This window comes from Zootoca vivipara, chromosome 10, assembly GCF_963506605.1.
Source record: "Zootoca vivipara chromosome 10, rZooViv1.1, whole genome shotgun sequence".
Lineage (NCBI taxonomy): Eukaryota > Metazoa > Chordata > Lepidosauria > Squamata > Lacertidae > Zootoca > Zootoca vivipara.
The window spans coordinates 37,595,051-37,617,567 of record NC_083285.1 but is presented as its reverse complement, the minus strand read 5'-3'; the positions used below and the strand labels follow the sequence as shown (position 1 = coordinate 37,617,567).

At 39.9% G+C, this 22,517-nt stretch overlaps 1 protein-coding gene across 6 annotated transcripts in view; it reads right to left on the bottom strand.

Moving 5' to 3' along the window:
- Positions 1-22,517, bottom strand: part of CFAP54 (cilia and flagella associated protein 54) — a 105,061-nt gene that overhangs the window by 14,963 nt on the left and 67,581 nt on the right. For all 6 annotated transcript variants that reach the window (XR_009558270.1, XM_035127119.2, XM_035127122.2 and 3 more), the window contains 19 exons: positions 22,077-22,300; positions 21,838-21,970; positions 21,043-21,130; positions 19,020-19,172; positions 18,374-18,571; positions 17,950-18,037; positions 16,311-16,514; positions 14,920-14,986; positions 12,897-13,079; positions 11,934-12,020; positions 10,480-10,602; positions 9,345-9,398; positions 7,433-7,649; positions 6,234-6,325; positions 4,946-5,115; positions 4,052-4,148; positions 3,617-3,767; positions 2,683-2,840; positions 1,858-2,043 (listed from right to left, as the gene is read on the bottom strand). Coding sequence is in view for 5 of the 6 variants with exons in the window: in XM_035127119.2 (XP_034983010.2) it covers positions 1,858-2,043; positions 2,683-2,840; positions 3,617-3,767; positions 4,052-4,148; positions 4,946-5,115; positions 6,234-6,325; positions 7,433-7,649; positions 9,345-9,398; positions 10,480-10,602; positions 11,934-12,020; positions 12,897-13,079; positions 14,920-14,986; positions 16,311-16,514; positions 17,950-18,037; positions 18,374-18,571; positions 19,020-19,172; positions 21,043-21,130; positions 21,838-21,970; positions 22,077-22,300 (2,673 nt within the window). In the remaining variant the exon portion in view is untranslated. The remainder of the gene's footprint in view (positions 1-1,857; positions 2,044-2,682; positions 2,841-3,616; positions 3,768-4,051; positions 4,149-4,945; positions 5,116-6,233; positions 6,326-7,432; positions 7,650-9,344; positions 9,399-10,479; positions 10,603-11,933; positions 12,021-12,896; positions 13,080-14,919; positions 14,987-16,310; positions 16,515-17,949; positions 18,038-18,373; positions 18,572-19,019; positions 19,173-21,042; positions 21,131-21,837; positions 21,971-22,076; positions 22,301-22,517) is intronic.

The following is a 22,517-nucleotide window of genomic DNA, read 5'->3' as shown; positions in this document are numbered from 1 at the left end:
GTCAGCATTAACTCACATAGCATCAAAGAAGCTAACTCTTTCTTCAAAGAAAAAGATAGCTCAGGAGGCCAGGCCTAGTGAGCAAAGCAACTCTACCCAGTAGATCTTGTCCCAATGAGGCAGTTGTGACGACTGAAGGTCTCCACCAGGCATCCCCAAACTTCAGCCCTCCAGATGTTTTGGACTGCAATTCCCATCTTCCCCGACTACTGGTCCTGTTAGCTAGGGATCATGGGAGTTGTAGGCCAAAACATCTGGAGGGCCAGTTTGGGGATGCCTGGTCTCCACCTTCCCACAGTTCCCTAAGTCTCCTCCTCCACCAGGTTTTTCCCAAGCAATCTGAGACTTCGTCTTGCCTTTCTTTGCTCCACCCTCTTCATACTTCTTCTGGTTCTGGGAGACCAGGTTGGAGGGGAACTGGTCGTACCAGGAGGAGGAGGAGGAGGAGGAGGAGGAGGAGGAGGAGGAGGAGGAGGAGTTTGGATTTGATATCCCGCTTTATCACTACCCGAAGGAGTCTCAAAGCGGCTAACAATCTCCTTTCCCCTCTCCCCCCCACAACAAACACCCTGTGAGGTAGGTGGGGCTGAGAGACTTCAAAGAAGTGTGACTAGCCCAAGGTCACCCAGCAGCTGCATGTGGAGGAGCGGAGACGCGAACCCGGTTCCCCAGATTACGAGTCTACCGCTCTTAACCACTACACCACACTGGCTCACCAGAAGAGGGAGACCCCCTGGCTTCTTCAGCAGCCTGCCTCATCTCTGCCTCCTGGCCCCCCTCCTCTCCAACTTCTGCCTCTGATTCTGGACTGCTCTCTGCCACAGGCTCTTCCTGCTCACTAAACCCTGTTACCTCTTCAGCTTCCAACACCTCCTCCTCCCAGTCTGCTCCCTCTTCCCCCTCTGACCACTCATTGCCATCCCACCACCAGTCTTCTTCCCTTGGGGGTTCCACAGCTGGTGCCCCCCACTACTCTTCTGCATCCAGCCAGTCTATGACAGTTCATTGCAAGCTAGTCAAGGAATACAGATTTAAGTCAGGGTGGAGAATCCTATGCGACAAACTGGACAATGATGTAAAATGAAGATTGTTGGGAACTCACAGGGCTTGCAAAGAGTCCTGGCTGGTGCTTTGAAGTGTTGCTGATCAGCAAGCTTGATGTCACCACCCATCAGCTGATAGTGACTTCAAGCCTGCTTTCCCACAGGAAGCTCAGGGACACAACCAATCCAACAGGCTTGAACTCACTGCCTATCAGCTGATGAGCAATGACTGCAAGCCTGCTTTCTGAAGGGAACAGCTGGGATCCAAAAATGTTGGATTCATACCAATAGCAGCCTTCTGTCATCTAAACTGAGCCTATTAAATCCCAGGAAACTGAGTCAAAATTGACTCCATTCTTTGCCCCATGGCATTTGACATTGCTTCCTACATGATCACATTATAAGAGCCAAGCTACACCTGACACTAAATGCATCTTGTATCTAATGTGCATGCATGGTGTAGAAATTTAACTCATTTCTCACCTGCTGTCATCCTAATGAATCTAATATTTTCATTGGGAAAGAGGAAATCCTTCATTGGGATTTTCCTCAGAACTATAGCAAGAGAAGAAAGAGCTAAATTCCCTCTCACACATACTCTGATCCCGCTGAATAACAAACACCCACCTCACATTTAATATCACACATAGTGTGGCACTAAACACAGCCGGAGTTGTTGTTTTTACCCCTAGAACTTCAGCATGGTCTTTCCATATTGCATGGACTATAGTCTCGTGTATACCTTTACACCATAATAAGACAGTAAACTTTATGACAAATTTAAACTAGCATTAAATCATCAGAATGCACTCACCTGTTGGACAACAATTGTGTGTGCCATAATTAATACATCCATTTGATCAGTTTTAGACGTATGATTATCTGAATCCTCCCCTGCTTGCGTTTTCATTATGTCAGTCAGCAGAAGCATACCCTGCACAAGTGTTAATGAAGCTGGTGGAGAAATCAGAGTCTTTTCTTCAAGTAACCTGATTATATTCTATAAAAACATAAGAAAATACATTCATGTGCAGTTACAGTGCATATTCGATTCTGTCCATCGCTCTCTAATAAACGTAGTTAATAGCTACGATTGTTATCTGTCTTCTTTACCGAAGCCAGTGGCAAAAGAAAGAATCTAGGGCTTTACATCCCTATATTCTAACAGCCTGGTCTAGAGGAGTGTTTCTCAAATGTTTCTCAAAACGGGGAGGAAACACAAACCAAGGAGATGCAGCAAAATTAAATGAAAATCTAGGATGTCATGGAAAGATAGGCTGGGAAGTCTTCATGTGATAGGACATGACTAGAGATGTTCTACGGTTGTAATAGACACCTACTATTCTATTAGATGTTGTACTAGATGTTTAAAAGAGGTGATAAGAAAAACTAGAATGACACAGCAAATGAAACAAATTTATGGAATGGAAAAATGCAAAAAATAAAATAAAAAACTCTATGGATCTAACTTAGTCATGTTTATTACTTTCAATGGGTCTATTCTGAATAACAACTAGTTGGACACCACACTTTATATCAAGACACTTAGCTAAAATAAATCCATGAATTGTGTTAGAATTAATGTTTTTTACACCAATTTTACTGAGAAAGAGTTCACAGATCAGTTTTGAGTCCAAACCTGTAAACAACACTTAATTTCAGCCACTGGTTTTCCTTCTTGCAGGCCAAGCATAACAGCTTGCATTGTAATTTCGGCAAGTGTCTCAACATCATTGAATTCCTCTGCTTCTGCTTGTACCTCACCAATCAGACGTGAGCACTCCTTCAATTCATTTTCTCAAATAAGTAGAAATACACCTCCATCAGTACACACATTATTTTTCCCAAACAGCAACACGTACAACTTTCCATTATCGTAATATTGACAAATGATAATGGGACATTTAATATGTTAATAATATAACATTTCAAGCATGCATATTAGCATCTATTGTTTTTTTACTCAAAGATATTGACAAACATAATCAAGATCCTGTGAGCATTGCATTGCCTTCACTGTAGTGATTTAGCGCAGATGTAGTGCTGCCTGATCTCCTAACCATGAATGTACTACGGTAAAAGGAAGGCTACATCAGTTTTTAGTAATGCAGCTTTATATACAGTGCTTGCAAGATGCAGCTGGAGCTGAGTGCTACCTAAGTAGGAAGAACCTTTTTAAACAATGTAATAATCACAGTAAAAGTGTTAAGGCAAGTAGGACAAAACATCTTGGTGAATTATGTTAAGGAATGCAGTTAATTCTCCATGAGTCAGCAGACAATTCATTCCTCAGAATGCAGCTGCAGGCATCCTGTGACTCTCTTATCTGTGTTACTGGGCAGATTTGGCAAGTAACTGTCTATAAAAGAGCTCAGGTTACAGCATGCCAAGTGGGCTGCGGTAGGAAATTGCAAGAAATTGTTGAAGGCTATCTGGTGGAACTGCAGATTCGAGTGAAGAATTTGTGAAGAGATTCTCTTTTCTGTGGTTAGCTGAACCACTTGACGGAGCTTCCACAGAGCATACACCCAACACTCCAACAAATTAACAGTAGTTTTAAGGTCAAATGCTACCTTTCATAGTTTCAATGCCTCGTGCCTGTGCTGTCATTGCAGTCACTAATGCCAAACGACATCTCAGCCATATATGTATATTCATATGTTTTCGTGCTGTTACATTGTGAAGCAGATTGGAATCTTCAACATAAATTAATTCACCATTTATCTAAAAGACATGGGAAAAATAAACTAACTGGGTGCATTGCTTAATTCTTCTGTTGTAGAATAATTTATCATTAACATACAGAAAAATGTAATCTAGTACATATATTGGGTTATTTATGAAAGCATTTGTTCTGCTTCTAGTTAAATGGGTTACAATACACGATATACATGTATTAATCTAAAAGGATCACATATGCTTTCCAAAGTTGACTATAAGGCACTTTTATTATTTTTTGCTCTGTGTGACTTATCATCACAAACTTGTCAAGATACTTTGACACATACCTCTATTATTCTCTCTGGTTTTTTTATTGAATCAAGTGATTTCTTGAAAATTGTTGCATCTTGAAGAAGTTTTATTGCAGAAAAGGCCAAAGCAGCACTGTGATAAGCAAACATATCATTAAACATTTAAGAAGTTTAAGTATTTCCTATTTTAAAGCAATAGTTCTGGTACCCACATCAGCTGCCATCAATTTAGTTTGTATTCATGGGAAAACATAGTATAAACCACAGGAGTTTTTAACAGAAATAGCCAATATTCTTCTGCTTTGTTGTTTGCCACCCTGGGTTCTTTAGGAGGAAGACTGAGAGAAATTTAATAAAATAAATTTAAAAAGTTGAATTTGATAGCATTTTGGTCACTGTTCACAATCAGTACATCAACAATTGGTTCATCATCACAAGATCCTGAGTGCTACTGTAGATTAAGTGCAGGATCACTGCCCTTCAGGTCAGTTCCATGACCAACTGTTCTAGGGCATAGTCATATAGTGTACTTTTTTGTCATGACTGGAACGTACTCTGGAGATGTCTACTGGCTCCTGGACCATGTCAGTAGCAACACCTAGGTCAGTAATGCTTTAACTTAATGTGACTGTGTGACAGCATCTTGTTACCTCCTGAATCCACCTTCCTCCACCCAGCCTTTAGCGAGCCACATGGATACCAAACTACCCACTCATTAGATTATAACCAGCACAGCATGTGTGTGTACTAATGGTCTCAACTTTTATTGAAAGCTAGCATTTCCAGACCACAGTCCCATTTTGGATAAAGTCAACTTTAAAAAAAATAAATGTTAACATAATGACACAGTTTTTCCCACTAGAATTTTTTTTAAAAAAATTAAGTGGAAACAACAAATGTGCTGCTGAAAACTGGATAATTATTTTTTACCTGAATGCTGTTTGAAGTCTTTGCTGAGCAATAGCTGCAAGCTGAAGTTTAGCTTCAATAACAGTCTCCAATTCTGAAGCTGAACATTCATAAAGCAATGTGCCATATTTATTTTGTATGATTTCAAGAACTGAACTAATCCTTTCTTCAGCTTCTGCCAATAAAATCCCCTAAATTAATAAATCATCATTACTGAACAGTTTACAAAGAACTAATAAGAAGTTCATGAAAAATCTTACTGCCTACTCTACATTGGAATCCACAAACTTGGAATGCTTCTGATACAACATTTAGGATATAACACCCTATATTTGAATCCTAGACATTCATTAAAATGCTTGAATATTATTAACAGTTCTACTGACTAGTTATACATTTGATTCTTTAAACACAATTGTCCTATACTTTGCACACATTTGTAGACCACAGTAGCCAATGCTGACAGACAGGGAGTAAATAATTATTTCTTACTTTGTATTTTATCTTTAGTAGGTTATAATTGAATACATATCACAAAAATCCATGAGATTTATCATCAGATATTAAGTTCTAGTCACCAGCTCCCAGTCCATTGCCTGGGAGCCAGTTTTGGTTGTGCTTTTATATGGGACTTTGTCTTGAAGAAGTGGAATGAAATAAAAATATATTTCAGCCTTGATCTACATTAATTCAGAGTATACTGAAGATCTGCCAGCTGAGGGGCTATAGCAGAGGTGAGGAACTGAATTCGACCAGAGGATGAGTGGTGTTGCTAAGTGTGTTCCTGATTCTTTCTCTGCAGCCCAAATTCATTGTCAGTTTGTTTTTTAATTTGGCACCTTTTCCTGCCACACAGAAAAAGGAACCAAATTCTAAAAGTGCCAACATTCGGCTGCAAAAAATCAGGAGCACACTTAAGGGTGTGTTCCCAATTCTTTCTTTGAAGGCATGGCTTGAATTCAAGCCAGAAATGCAAAGGAGATTCTTTCACAGGGCCAACACCTCTCTGCCTAAAGCTCTAATATACATCCTTACCTCAGAACTAGCCCACATTTAGGGGTGGCAGGACATGACTGGCAGGCAACTGACTAACCAGGCAGCTCCAAAGCTGCAGGAGCAGCCAGTCCCAACACCCAGCACCCCCCCAAAGGAAGCACCACCCAATACCAGTCCACATAACATGCACAGAAATCCTATGCCATGCCCACCAACTGAGAAACTGGAGCATTGGCCAAAGTATGTGTAAATTTGCTCCTGAGCAGTGCAATTATGGAGATATATATGTTCACATTTAAAACAACACTGTTACCTTTAGCACAGCCATATTTAAGTTATCTTTGTTTTTTTCAAGTTCCAAAATCATAAAACTTCTGTCCCGCTTTTCAGGTCCAGGCACAAAACCTTTGCAAAAAAATAAAATACACTGTCAAATTTGAGGCAATTAAACAAAACAAAGTAGCACAGAAAGTAGCCGGGTGCTCACCTGTGAGTTGTTCTTTTTGAGTTATCTCCTGTGCAACTCTAAAATGTATGGGCTATTATTAGTGCCATGTAATTTACTGGTTGACTGTTGGTGACTTTCAAAAAAATAGGGAAAATAGGGGAAAATAGGGAGAAGAGGATTGAAATCCGATGGATTATTTTAGGCCTTTCAAATCTAAAATGAGTTCCCCACCCATACCCCACATTTGTGAAGCAGAAATATTATTGAATGGATATCGCACTCTGTTGATACTTGTTCTGAAGCATTAAAATATGCTTTCTTCAATTCCATGGAAGGTGAGAGACTACTCCCTTTGGTATTGCAAAGGACTTGTTAATATAACCTCTGGAGATTTATGACCCTGAGGTAAATGGAGCCAAGACAATACTTTTTGTGAATTTAGTCATTCCTAGCAGAGAATTTAGTCCTAGCTGAGATAGTACAGGTTATCTAAAGGTTCTTCGTTTTTACGGTAATCAGAGTCACACAGTTCACTCTTCTTCATGGAAGAATCAGAAATCACAACACTTGATAAGCTGGCCCAGGTCATTTTAAGTGGAGCTGAACACTTCTGATAGATTCTGATGCAGAAGCACTGGAGGGAAAGTGCTTTTCCTTTTCGTTCTGGGTTGTGTTGGGTGGCAAGGCGGTAGACCACTCTTAGAGGTGTTTCTTCTTAATTCCTATAGGTATGAGCTCAAAGCCCATACATTCTGCCAGCATTACAGGAAATAACATGTAGAAGAATTCAAATAAAGTTGAAACTTTAATTATAAACACTTAAAAATGGTAAAAATTATGACCAGCCAAAGTTAAGCACATTTAGGTCATTTTATAGACTTTAGCAGTGCATGCACTTTCTAAACAAAATATTTTCTAGTAAGGAGAAGAAATATTATACTAAGCAAGGTAATAAAATCATTATAGAAACAACAAAAGCTTTATAACCCTTAAATGAGTGAAAATAAAATTCACACACACACACACACACATAGCATATAGTACATTTTATTGTTTGCCAGTACCTTTTTGGAAAGCATCGGTGTTTCTGCCTGCCTTTCTTAAGATTTCACTGTCCATACAATACATTGTTCTTATCACTTTTTCAGGAACACAGTTTAATGTTGTAGATAAGCAAATAATAAGATGCATTTTGACTAACATTAAGTTATCCATGATTCTTGGTTCACATTCTTCAGCCCAGGCTGAATGTACAGGCCTGTTAAATACATCTTCTAATGCCTTTGAAATAAAAAGGAAATTGCATTAAAAATATATGGACATGCTGCATTTTTTCCAAAACTTAATTTCGCAGCAACCTCACTCAGAAGCAAATAATTTAAACCTAACAAAGTCATACAAAAAAAATCAAATCAAAACTGCAGCTACTACTGAACCAAACTACATTATGGTGACTCCCAAATGTTGGAGTGTGAGTACTGCTACCATAATGTACTATACAGATATCAACATTGTTAAATATGTAACTCACCTATAGGGACATAACTACGCACTAGTGACAAACTGAATGCCCACAATATTAAAGTGACATTTAGCCAGTTACTTGACAAATTCTAAACTTGGTATCTCCCTCTTGAATTATACTGAGGATTCTTAAGCTGCAACTATCTTATAATAAATCCCCTAACTGTACTTTGGTGTGGTATGCCTTCCAATTCAGAAGTTTAAAAAAAAAAATATTCCAGTAGCACCTTAGAGACCAACTAAGTTTGTGATAGGTATGAGCTTTCGTGTGCATGCACACTTCTTCAGATATTCAGAAGCTGTCAATGGAAACTTGCAACATGTGGTGCCTATTGCGATGTACAAGGGGAAAGATGCAAACCCAGAAGCCTCTGTGGTGATGCATGGAACCTACTGAGTCAAATGCAGAACCTCATAGTGATAGCAGCATGAAAAGTTGCACTCATGACCTACACAAAATGACAGTACTCTCTAGTGTTTTGTGTAGCAATACAGAAGTCTCTGAAGTATCCTCTTAACCAACCAAGGTGGCAGTAAACTGGCAGATAGCCTGAGTGTAAAGATACCCAGAAAGAAGGCAGCACCCCTTCTCAGATTTAAAATCCAGCTTGGCTGTGCCATTCTGCTACATTGTATATGATTCTAGGATGCCCTCTCATTTAGCACTGGAAAGATTCAAGGTGCACAGGTATGTGAGAATGATGATGTCATTCCAAGGAGGATTCACTCCCAAACAGCTTGGCCAGGATATATCCAACTCCCTGGGCTAAATAAGTTGTCCTCAACAGCTTAGGCTGCAATCCTAACCATGTCTATTCAAAGGTTAAGTCCCACTGAATTCAATAGGGCTTACTCCCGGATAAGTGGAGTTAGGATTGCAGATTTAGAGCATAAAAGCTCTGCAGGATCAGGTCTATCTAGGATAGCGTTCTTTGTTCACTATGTCTTTGGGAAACCCACAAGCACAGCACCACTCTCCCAATCATGATCTCCAGCAACTGTTACTTAGAAGTACAGTATGCCAATTGATACTGGAGGCAATATAGCCATCATGACTAGAAGCTATACTACCTTGCGCTCCATGAATTTGTCTAGTCCCCCTTTATTGCTGGCCTTTAGACTTCAGTTAAACTTATTCATTCCCCAGAGACCCAATACTTTTGAGTGTTAGACTTCAATATTTATAACAGTTGTGCTTTAGATTTATTGTCTTCATGATATCTTGAAGTGTTTTGTAATGGTGCTTCATCCCGACTGGGACAAAGAATGGCACAGAAATCGAATAAATAAATACACCATCCAAGTTGGTGGCAATCACTACATCTTGTGTTAGAACATACTTTCCATTCCATATTATCTCCTGAACTAACAAAGGGAAAAAAAATGAATGTGCACCAATTCAAGTTGAGACTCAATCTGGTGTATGAATTAGATATACAAGCAATTTCTTACCTGTAGATTTGTATTTGTCAGGAGTGGTTGTGATGAATCAAAACTTGGAGAGACCTATATACATGTATAAATATATATATGAAGACAACAGGGGAATCAAGGGGAACACAAAAAACACCACAAAGGAAAAGGAAAAGCAGAATTAAAGAAAGTACAAGCTAGACATCTGACGAAAAGGGGAGAGCTGGGAGGAACAGACTGCTGCATCAGGCAGGAGGAAAAAACTGAGGGAATCGAGCCTACTTCCCAAAAGCCTTTGTTCCTCCCTAGCATCATGTGACGAGGACATTACACATCCCATTGGCTCCAGCGTCACACAATGTAAATTGGAGAGCTAACTAACCACTGAAATTCTAGAGGTTCTGTACTAATTCTAGTCAATACATTCTAATGGAGAAGGGAGGTTTTTTTTGAGATGAGAAATTCCTGTAATTCTAATAAATCTATTGTTCTATTGTCTCTTCCTAGTGTTTCCCTATTTTCCATTTTGTTTATTCTGCTTAATTAAAAGTTAAAGGACTATAATCCTAGTGAGCAATGACAAAACTGATTTGTCTTACTGATTTGTCTTACTCCTTGTCTTTGTGGCAACAATTCTTTAACAGGAGGTTAACAGTTTACTGGTGGCTCGATTACATGTGCTGATCTTTACAAGAAAGTATTAGGAGTTCAGGATGTCTCCTCCATGCCTTTCAGGACATGTTTAAGATAAGACTAGTATCAGGGTCAAGAAAAATCATAATGGGTATCTCTTTTCATATTAAGTTATGCCAACCTTTACTCATGACATGATCTACAGTAATAAACCATAGAAAAAATTCATATTGACACACATCTATTCATAACTATGCTTAGCAATCAGATCATTATTTCTTTTATTTCAGCTCTCCAACTGATTGTTGCTATGGCAGATCCCTGTGGTTAAGGTTAAATAACCCTTTCATCCAGGGTGTGAAACTATTTTAAAAAGCTGGAAGAATCAAAAGCACGCGAGACTAAGCTCTCCCCTGGAAAGGGAATCCTAGCAAGTCCTTTCTAAAAGACTCTGCAAAGAACTCACGGTGAAGCTTCAGTGTAAGGGAGAATGTATTTCCTGACATATTAGGGTATGAAATCAAGTTTTTAAAAAATTTACCGGGAGTCTTGGAACAAGCTTATAGAATGGAGGTAGCTTCCAGGGGACTTTCTCTCCACGGTTGAGAATGCATAGTTCATAGAAGGCATCAGAATAAAATCCTAAATCTGTAAGTACTTTGATCTTTTTAAAGAAAAGGTTAGTATTACACTAAATGTCCACAATAGTGACAGCTCTACATACAAAGATTCATACACAACCAAATCAGCTTTTGTAAGGGAAATGCTATAGCTTCCAGTGACAGCTCTACATACAAAGATTCATACACAACCAAATCAGCTTTTGTGAGAGAAGTGCTATAGCTTCCAGTGGGTATACAGAGCCAGTAGTGCAATTCATTTTGTGAATTGCAGGGTTTGGATCTTAATTTTTTTTATTGATGATGCAGTTCCTTCTCACACTTGCACATCCCCAGCTCTCAGAAGGATATGATGCTAGCTCCTTAACTGCATCCAAGCTGTCCCTTCCAATGTTACTGGAGACATATGGGACACCACTTAGGTAGCATAAAAAAGAAGAGGCTATTTTGGGTTTTTCTTGTAAAAGGGATTTCTATGCATGCAAACAGGAGGTGTCATGGAATCATCCTGCAGGACAGGGTGCCCCCTCCCTTTGGATGCCTGGTTTTGTTTCAACTACTCATGATGCAATTTGCACCAGCATTTTCTCCTTACATTTATCATTCATGATTTTCGGTAGAGAGTGTTATTGGGGTTTTTTTGGTTGGCTGTCACTGTTCTCTGTTTGCCCTTTCTTGGTTTGTCATAATCGAAAACATAGAAGGGAGGGACTTTTGAAGATTTTATTTGGAGCAGCAATTTTGCCTTCAACAATGAGGTGGAACTCAGCTAGGACTGAGGCCATCTTTACATGCACAGAGATGACAGGTGCCAGGCTAGAAGTCAAGCCCTAAGACCTGGATACCTTGCTCCCTAATCAAAAATGTGAGGGCTGAAGGAAGGATTGTGCTAAGGGAAAATCTTGTGGACAGGGATACAGATGTTGTTGTTGTTGTTGTTATCATTATTACCCAGGCTTCACCCCAAGGTCCCAAGGCAGGTTACAACAATTAAAACACAGTATTAAAAACAGTTTAAAACAGCTTAAAATAAGGTAGGTCATAAGAATATACACCTCAAGCACCACAAGCTTGAGAGAATCTAATTTCCCATTAAACACACACACACACACACACACACACACACACACACACACACACACACAAGCAGACTGCCAACCTTAAAATAACATTTTGAGCACCCTTGGAACCTTCATATTTGAGGATAAAAAGTTGTTTCATTTCACCAAAAAGCAGCTCATTTCCTCCAATTAGTTATAAATTATTATTCTCCAATGAAAGAAATTCAGCAGTAGATAATAACTGAGTAACCAATTTACATTAAGCAATCATTGAAAAACTGGATGTGTTGCTTAACTGTTATATTGTACATTACCTTGAGAATTCTTCCTTCAATACTTTTAGCTGCATTGCGACAAATTTCAGAAACCAAGTATTGATACAATGTGAATAGTGGCAAAATCTGCAAAGACACCAGAGAATTCTATTAATATTTATTCATAGTTCATAAAACTTAATTGTATATAGCCAAAGGCTTTTGTAAGAGCTTTCAATCCATACATCTACTTAGCAGACTCATAGTTATTAATTTATAGATCTGTTTGTCACTTTTTTTACATTCTCTTGCACACAAAATTATGTACAGTCCAAAAACATAAATAGCAATGTTAAAGTCCAATTTAAAAATTCAAAAACATCATTAATGAAATGGGGACAACAGAGCCAGCAGAAAGTACATACTAGGGGTCCCCTACCCCTACCTCGTGCCAGTCAGTAGTTTTTGTCTATGTGTGATTTTGCATAAGTGTGCTGCCTCTGGAACAGAACCCTCATGTGAGATGCAATCATACTGTACTTCCAAGTAAACATTCATAGGATTAGGTATTCAACTAAACAAGCTGCATAACCTTATACACTGGCTTCATGCTCCTTGAGTAGTATAAAAGTGAAACTATAAACCAAATTTATAACCATTTCAACATTTAAAATAATTAATATGTCTTATATATACTTTTTATGGGACCCAGGTGGCGCTGTGGTTAAACCACTGAGCCTAGGGCTTACTGATCAGAAGGTTGGCGGTTCGAATCCCTGTGACGGGGTGAGCTCCTGTTGCTTGGTCCCAGCTCCTGCCAACCTAGCAGTTCGAAAGCATGTCAAAATGCTGCTCTGGTTTGCCAGAAGCGGCTTTGTCATGCTGGCCACATGACCTGGAAGCTATACGCTGGCTCCCTCGGCCAATAATGCGAGATGAGCGCGCAACCCCAGTCGGTCACGACTGGACCTAATGGTCAGGGGTCCCTTTACCTTTACCTATATATACTTTATGAGAACTTACTATTAGATTCTGCTTGTTACAATGCAATTCATATATAACGTAAGTCAGGCTTCCAACAACTGTTGCAACATCAGCTCTGTAGTAATCCGTGAATAGGTCAATGCCAGGAATTAATATATCTGTTTCATATTGTGCAAAGTCACAATCTGCTTTAGGATGTGGTAGTGAAACTCTAAAGAGGGACTGAAAATTATACAGTTATTAAAATCTTCCAAAGCTGTACAAAAGTTTATACCCATTAAAACCAGATTACTGTAATTAACGTGTAGTGCTTCATATTAAAAAAATTAAGATGGTTAATATAGAATAAACATTTGTTTTATTGAGTCTAGAATAAGTGGGATCATTACATTGCACAAATACTGCATGGCACATACAGGAATCTCTCTTGCTTATTAATTAAAGTTTTAATTTACTCTTACTATCTAGATCTGAAACCAGACATAAGTCTTAAGTGGCCAGTTGGCTAGAACAAGAGTTCTCAAATGTTCTGCCTCCAGGAGTCATTTGAGAGGGCTCAGGGTTACTGTGGTCCACTGGTCATAGGTGTGGAGCCACTCGCAAAATGAGTGGAAGAGTTAGACATAATCTAATTAACGCGTGGAATGAAAGCCTAAGGATTACGTAAACGTGGAGCAGCCAGCCCTCGTTGACTTCGCTGGATGCACTCACTGACTACAGATCAGAGTCGTATATTCGGTGCTATCTGGGGAAGATATCACCGACTGCTCTGTTTAAGTCGGTTAGGAGCTTTTCATGTTGAAAGGGAAGACTTTTCATGTTGAAAGGGTAGACTTAATCGATTGGCATTGGCTGAAATAATTTCCAACTGAAAGATGGAAATTACAAATTGCTAGATTATTCCCTGCAGTGATTTCCTTGTAGCAGGCAGTTCTATCGTTCATCTTTCCTTAAGCTTAGTGCATACGTTGGCTCTGGGGTTATCGTGACTCATCCTTCCCATTTTAAGCAGGATTTGCCAAACCAGAGACGCTTTCCTTTCTTTCCCTCCCTCCAACATTACATGCGACAGCCAACTCCTGCTCCCCAACATGCCTATGCAAGCAACAACACATTCAAGGAACTACTGGTTCTGATGTCAGCCCAATCCAAAGGCTACAGGAGGGTAGAGTAGATGAGTCAGGAGGCACTGGGCTAGCTACAGTGCTGAAAGCCACCTGGAAGTGGACTGAGGCCTACTTGGTGGTCCTTGCTTGGCTACGACTACCACCCTGAATCAAACAGTCTGGCTGGGATTTCCACTTCTGTCATGACTTTCCATAGCATATTTGGGGTTATGACAGCTCAAGACACATCCTCATCATACTGAAACAGAACAATAGCAGACACAATATATGGCCTCTAGCTTCTGCAAAAGGGAGAGTTTGTATATTTTGTGGGTGGGAGCAAGCCTCCCAAATTTCCTTTCTTCTTAGAAACAAAGGCAGACAGAAGCAGCAGTCAGTTTCATCTTGCCAAAGCCCTTTTGGAGCATCCTTCAATCCCCACAGATGGAATTCCTAGCTCAGCTGCTCTCTCTCCTTCATGGCTCTCAGTAGACTTGACTTGGTTTATTTTAAGTTGCTGATCATCCAAGCAGGTCAGAAATCTGCATATGAGCTTTCTAGACTTCAGGCCCTTCCTTGCTTCCTAGATTACCAGCAGCTTTCCTTCCTTCACTTTCAGATGTTTCAGAACCCTATCTTTGGTGGATTAACCCAGTGTTTCTGAACCAGTGTGCCTCCAGATGTTTTGGGACTACACCTCCCATCATTCCTGACCACTGGTCTTGCTAGCTAGGGATGATGGGAGTTGTAGTCCCAAAACATCTGGAGGCACACTGGTTGAGAAACACTGGATTAACCCACTAAAGAGATTGTTCTGCAAACCAAGCTAGTGAGAGGCTTTCACACACTATTACAGGCATTATTACCAGAACTGTTATCTACTTATTGAGAGCGAAAATCTCAAAAACAACATTTATCAGTTACTAGACAAGATACAAATTAAACATATTGATTACCTTGAAGAGAATGGCGGATAAAATGCAAGCTTTGGCTCTTAATTTCACATCATACAACAATATGTACCTATGTGAAAAGGGGGGGGGAGAACAACTGTGGCTGCTTTAATGTAACCAAAATTTTGAACTTATTTCTACCTGAAAACAAAACCCTTCACGTTTACATATTATATCAGACAATGATATAATGATCGCAAGTACATTTTTCTACTTATATGCTTTGTGTATGATAAGGAAGATCTCTGAATGCATCGTACATATATTTGAGGGGAACATTTGACTCATAAAGGCTTGTAGTTACCCTTCAGGTTCATGTTAAGGGTGGAAGAACTGGGGTAAAGAGGGATCACCGAGAAAGGGTGCTGCCACATATCTGGGCTTCCTGGCAGTGGAGTCACCGCCACTTACTTGGAGGGAGAGGGAAAGGGGGTGAGGTGACGGGGAGGTCAGGGTTGTTTGAGCATACTGCTAGAGGCAATGCAGCACGCCTGCTGATGGTCTCCTGGAGTGTGTGCAGAGCATATACCTCTTCCCTCTCTCCCTGCCCTCTAGGTAAATGTTCTAGCTTTTTTTTTTTTATCCCACCCTTACTTTCAGGGTGGCACACAGGAGTATAATTTGTGTGGCTATATGTTTCAACTTGTTATTTTATATTAAATATTTTATATTTTTCTGGAAATACATATTAAATTCAAATGATAATAAAAAAGCGTCAAGAAATTACAGGCAACTCCTGCTTTTAGGCACATCCAAATGATTTGCGATCATGCACACAAGCACTGTGTCAAACCTGGAAGCAGCCCCCAAATGTCATGAAGACATCATGAAAGGGGGTGGGGTGGGGCAAAGCAGGCTTATGCAGGCTCCACCGACGCGTGTGGGGATCTGGAACGGAACCCCTGCACAAAATGAAGATGGCCTGTACAAGGTAACTTGGATAAAGATGCAGTATGAATACAAACTTAGACAGCATGTTTGAATGATTTATTTATCAGTACAGTGGTGCCTCGCTTAACGAATGCCCTGCTTAACGAAATTTCCACTTAACGAAATGATTTTTCGAGCGGAGGTTGCCTCGCTAGACGAATTCGTTTTATGAAAAATTTGTATAGCGAATCGCGGTTTCCCATAGGAATGCATTGAAATTCAATTAATGCATTCCTATGGGGGGAAAAAATCAATGCATTCCTATGGCATTCGCTAGATGAATTTTTCGTTATAAGAAAAGACCCGTGGAACGAATTAAATTCGTCTAGCGAGGCACCAGTGTATTTCTGTTTGGCGCCTTTTAAAAAAGAACTCCATTAACAATAAGAATTATTCTATCCTTTATGATATATGGATGAATTATTCTAGGATCAGTGGATGAGAAGGTTGCATTATATACTCACTGAGCTATTTTAGCTGCTAAGGTTGCTCCTTGTAAGCAACCCCAAATTCCACCCCGAGAAAGAAATTTCTCACAGTAACCTTGAGAGCGATTTGCCAAGTTGCCAGCATTCTCTGACAAGCCATCTAACTCGTGCCAATGATTAAGTGCATCAACTATTTTCAGGACTCCATCAAGGCCTTGACACCAGCATTTGAAAGCAGCTCTGAAAAACATTTTAAAACATCCAAAGTTTCACTGACATTTATTAAAATGCAAGATAATGAAAATATTTTATTTGGCATCACACCCTCAAGCGCAGATTTAACAGGTTAATGAAATTTCCTAGTGAAAGGTCAGCAGTGTGGGTTGATGGCTCCACCTAGTGTTCCAAAGGTAGGCAGCAACTTTTGGGGAGTCAGGACTTCCAACAGGCATTTAGGTCATGGACTCGCCAAGCTTGACAGCCAGGAGTGTAAGGGCAGAAAGAAAACATACTACCACCCAATGTCAATGTGACTTGTGCTAATAACAAGAATCCTGCAGCCAATCCAACTAGGGCAGGATCTGCTGACTTTCCATTAGGAAATGGAAAACTACACTTCAAGCAGGTACAACTGTATCCCCCCCCCCAATTTCCAGTGAAAGATCAGCAGAGTGGGATGCTAACCTTTCTAGGGTGGGAGTGCGGGCACAAGAGGTTGTGGCGGGAGGACCTGCTGCAGGACCCACCTGCCAAATGCTGAATCCAAAGCATCCTGGTGGTAGTGCCTCGTGAAGGTACTAGGTGCTGCCCAAGTAGCTGTCTGGCAGAGGGTGGGAGGGGGGGGAAACAGCTATGGGGTGAAGGGAACCAGAGGGGAATGTGCCCATGGGGAAGGAGGACTATTACTAATTCCCTACAACAGACGAGGAAAGGTTTAGAAGAAATTCAGAGAGAAATAACTGAAAGATGAGCAAGAGCGATAATGGCTGGCTGCACTTCAACCCAAAGCAGGAGCAGAACTGGATGCATGCTGGGAATCCTGCCTCCCCAAAGGTTGCTGCCTGCCTTCTGGCCACTCTGCTGACCTTCCACTGGAAATGGGGAAATGTTAAAACTAAAACCAAATGCACATTAAGACTTAAAGTAGGGACACTTTGCTTCAAAGCTAACTTTTGTGTTGTTGTTTTTTTCAGTTCATACAATCGCATTTTATTTAGTTGTTGTAAAAAAACAACCCTGTTTATCCCAATTTCATTTAAAAATATCAAAGCTGTTTATAGCAATTAAAAACCACATAAAATAAAAACAGATCACTAGCTGACTATTGTGTAAAATGTTTTTCTTATTTTCCTCTAAAATACCCACTTGACTGATGTACTGGGACTGAAGTACCTGCTCCAAGCGCTTCCTTTCAGAAGGTTGGAAAGAAGGGCTGTAAAGCCCTTCACCACTCCTACAAAGGGATTCCCACAAAATTTATGATGCAAAGGCAAGCAAAGCATATGTCAGTAACACTGGCACACACTTAAATATACAACCTTGTCTCCATCAAAACAATAGTATTTGCAGGCCCCTAGACTTCAGTTAGCAGCCTTTAACTATGCTTTAGCTAATTATGCATTAAAACTGAAAATTAAAGGAAAGTTTTATTTTATTTCCGTTGCACTATAGATACCTTTTGTTTCCTGTATAAAAGTGAATATTTCCGAGTTCACTGAAAGCCTGCACCATGAGGTCTTGCTGATTATTTTTTTGAAGCGCCTCTGTTTTTCAGTGGTTGAAGAATTAAAAAAAAATATTAATACACACTTAATATATTTATGTAAATCAACTTATTCAGAATTCAGAAATAAATCATTATCCTAAATAATATTATTCATTTATTTCACTTATGAATCCCCATAAAAATCCCAAAGCCATTTAACAATAAATCAGGGGATGGGGAGCTAACTCGGGATCTCAGTAGAAAAAAATGTATGGGTACAGAAGAAACTTTCATGGGATAGACTATATGCGACCAAAATTTATGGACACATACTTGTGCGTATATATCTGTACATATATATCTGTAAGGGGGGCAAAATAAATTATAATCTTACCAAGAGTTTGTTCATATGAAGAGATGACTACTGACAGTTTTGACCGGGGAATGGAGTGGCCTTGAATCAAACTAATGCTAGTAAAAGTTTCATTAGAAAGATCAGGTGGTTCTGGCTCATATGTGAACTCAGCCCCCAGCATAAATCCCACTTTTCCATGTGAAGATGCCTTCATTGTTGTGTCTACTCTTCCACACTCTAGATTAGAAAAGTGATCAATATACTGAATATACTGTATCCAAAAGATTTTGATTATAGTGCCAATTAATTTTAGAAAAAGATTAATTTCAAAGGTAATGCTCTGTAATTCCAGAAAAAAATGCTTATTTATACTTTCTAGCCAACACAAAGAGTGACTGCAAATACTGAATCTGTATAAACTCTACAAACGTAGAATTAAAATTAATTTGCCAAAGATATTCACATTTAAGGCTGGTGCAGATATAAGAGAACAATGGTCCTCAAAAGATAACCATGTAGTGGTTATATTACCAAACTCATAACTTCTTGTATGCATATAAAAAGCAGCTGCATTAATAATTATCTTCTGTTTCACACTAAGATTTCCAGTATTTGACTTCTTAAAGTAGATCAATTGTACACACAATATTGTTGTTAACCAACAGATGTCACAGCAATTACTCACCTTGCGTGTGAGCAAGAAATAATGCAAGCAATTTCCTGCTATATTTAATAGATCTACTGTGGTATTTTGCTTTTTCCAGGCTTTCACTGAAACACTGCAGTGCATCTGACACATCCAGAGGAACAGAAACCAGTGCTCTTCCTTGATCCGCATCTTAATTGAAGCAATAAATATATTAAAAACTAAATATGGATCTTTCCTTTCTTATACAGCAAAGGTTTTAAATGCTTCAGTGTTTTTGTTTCACATTTGACAACATCGGTCTGAAACAGACAACAAGCACAATTTGCTTTAACACTGGTGAAAGGGTACAACTTATTTCCTCAAATCAGAAGAGAGGTATGTCAAGCCTTGGTCAAACTCCAAGACAGGCCACAGCTGAAGAGTCTGGTTCAAGTACAGGCAGGCCAAAGACCAAAGGTGTCATGCTGACATGATTGAAGGCTAAAAGACCAGATTCTAGCTCAAGCATAAAATAAGGACAAGGAGTTTGTTGACACAGTTTGCATATAGTGCTATGCCCAACCATGGCTTGGTGTGAATGAGAAAATGTGTGGATTCTGAAATAAATGATCATAGCTGCAGCACTCCTCCCCCAGTCCTGCTGATGCTACACATACAGGGCTCAGCCATGGTTTGTCTTAGCTTAATGGATAAACCCAATTTAATGGTATATCTTTCTCAGAGACATTTCAAGCAGTTAACCCTAGAACAAACCTTGGTTCCAGCTGATGGTTTGTCTGGAGTGAGGAAAAACCACAAGCCTGAGTTTGGGCATAACACTAAGCATGTCAAGACCCCAAGGCCTCCCCTTGATGTTAAAATAATAACACGTGGACAGCATATTTTAGGTTAATGGGCAAAATTTAGGCCACAACTTTATTGGTTACAGAATGTGAGCAGTATTGGCTTAGGCATTGGAATTGAACAGACTGACTCCTGCCCGCCTGCAGGAAGTCTCACAAGGGTTAACCACCAATTGGGGGAGGGTGTTGATGTACATCAACTGGAAGCTCCCCCTAGAGTCATTGGAAGGTCGTGCCATGTCCCTAGCCTCCACCCGGACTTCGGACAGGAACCACAACCACTGGATTTCTTTAACAGAATACCCTTTAGTATGGAGGGGCAGGTGATGGCCATACCTCACCTCCCCCAAACAAGGTTTTACCAGTGCCTAACCGCCACTCAAGCCGGAACAAGAGGGAGATCCTCTTGCCACACTGCGGTTTAAAAGGGGTAAGCCACACACCCCGGCCGACTGGATTGGCCGGCCGGGGGCCATGACGCGGACCTTTGCCAGCCCCCGCTGCATGTGGAGACCACATGATCCAACCACAACACCATCCCACTCGGTGGTGGAACAGCTTTACAGAACACCACCAAGGTCCCTTTTGATCTTCAGATCAGAACGAGTGAGTAAGGAACAGTATCCTTTCTGGCTATAAAATGGGTGGCACTACAGTACATAAAAGATCCAGCTAGTAACCCCTTTGGCCAACCAGCTGTCCCAGAGGTTTAGCAAGGGAGGATCCAGAGCTTCTTGCCTGAATCCACAGTTTAGGTCCCTTGGCATCTAACAAGACCAATCCCAGCTCCGCCATATTAATAGTAACTTGTGCCTCTACACCAGTTGTTTCCCTCCTCATCAGCAAAATAAAATCATATCATTCAAGAAGTTAACTAGGGTGAGGTGAAAGGCTCCTTTTAAACTGGATCAGCAAGAGCTGCAGCAAAAGTACACAAATTCTAATTCAGAAAGAAAAAGACAGAATGGAAGTAGACTCATCTGCCTCTACAATGAAAGGTCCCTGCAGCTCCATCAAAAAATCAAGATCCAGTATCACAGGAAAACAGAACAGAATATGGTCAATATCCTCTTTCTCACGGAAATGGCTGACTGCATGTAACTGAGGCATGGCCTATTTAGACATCGCATAAAAATATTGCCATAGTACTCCAAAAGGACATGAACAGAAAACCTTCTGAAGATAAAAAGGACTTATATATCAGTATGTGCTCTGACCTTTACTATCAAATCCATCCTCATCAGTTGTTTCATTACATTTGGCAGCGGCATGCAGCTTTATCGCAACAAAGTCTCTACAGCGCACCTAAGAGAAAAATATTTTCCACACTGTAACATCTATTGGCAATGTTTTCGAAATAATGTGACTAAACTCTGATTTTTATGTCAATATTTGGTTACCTAAAACTTGATTTCTGAAAATGCTGATATTCTTCAAAATAAGGGTCTGTGCACTAGTACACATTGTGGTGCCCTTGAAATGGTGTTGGCTCTCCCATCAACATTGACTGTGATGGCTTAGGCTGATGGGAATTCTTGTCCAAAAGCATCTAGAGTTCACCAGGTAGGATACTATTGCTACAGAGCAATGTAAGAATATTACCCAGGTCTTTGGCTAACTAAATACTGTAGTCTATGACCTTTTAAACTGTGTGTGTTGGGGAGGGGTAGTTATTGTTTTTTTTTGCTATGTTATGCATTTTTGTGTTTTTATATTGTAAACTGCCCAGTGATCCTCTGATGAAGGGCAGTATAGAAATTTTATTTCCTACCTACCCTCCACCATAAAGTCGCATATCTTTGCCCTGGTCTTTGACACCTGAGGTGTATATATTGGGGACCCATCTATTTTTGGTGACTGTGGTTTTTGTTTTTTTAAAATGTTGTATTTTAAATTGTTGCAGACCCCCACTCCCTCCCGGAACTTTAGAATGAAGGGGCATGTGGAAATGTTGTCTGCCTCCAACTTATTCACATGTAGGACTCAAAGTAAGCACATCTAAAACATTTCACCTTTCTTCCAGTATCAGTAACAAGATATTTGAATTTAGGGTGTGAGCTAGTAGGGTAACGGACTTGTGTTCTTTCCTGCAGTTGTCTCTGAGCATGGACCACCAGTGGAATCAATTGCTCTGTATATCTCTCACTAGAAAAATCAGATAGATTTCAAAATTAAAAACTGCTAACATTTTATTTCTTTTTTTAAAAAACACAATGTTTTTCCCTTCCAAAAGAGCACATATGTTACTTACTGTGTAATTGTGTTGAACTGCACGGCTATGTATACTAGTGATTCCCACTTCTTCAAAAAAAATAGAAGCTCAATAGTTCGCAGAACCAAATTACGTACTCCTTGCAAATCAACAACACAGATATCATCAAATGGATATTCAAATGAAAAGTTAAAACCGCCTTCATCTTGAGCTATGCCGCCTACACAACTTGGAACACAGAAATCTCCTTCAGCTTCAAGAATCTATAAATTCAAAATGGAGAGTAGTAAAGGAAGGATTCCAAATAGCTTTTATCCAGTCCCAGTTTCAGATATTCAGGCCACACACTTCCATGTGCTGGGTTCTTTTGTGCTTCATAAATGTTCTGCAAATGAGCCAGGCTTTTCTTATCCTCAAAAATCTATACAACTAACCTTTCTGGATATGGAACATCAGAGGTGGTCAATGCGGTATCCTCCA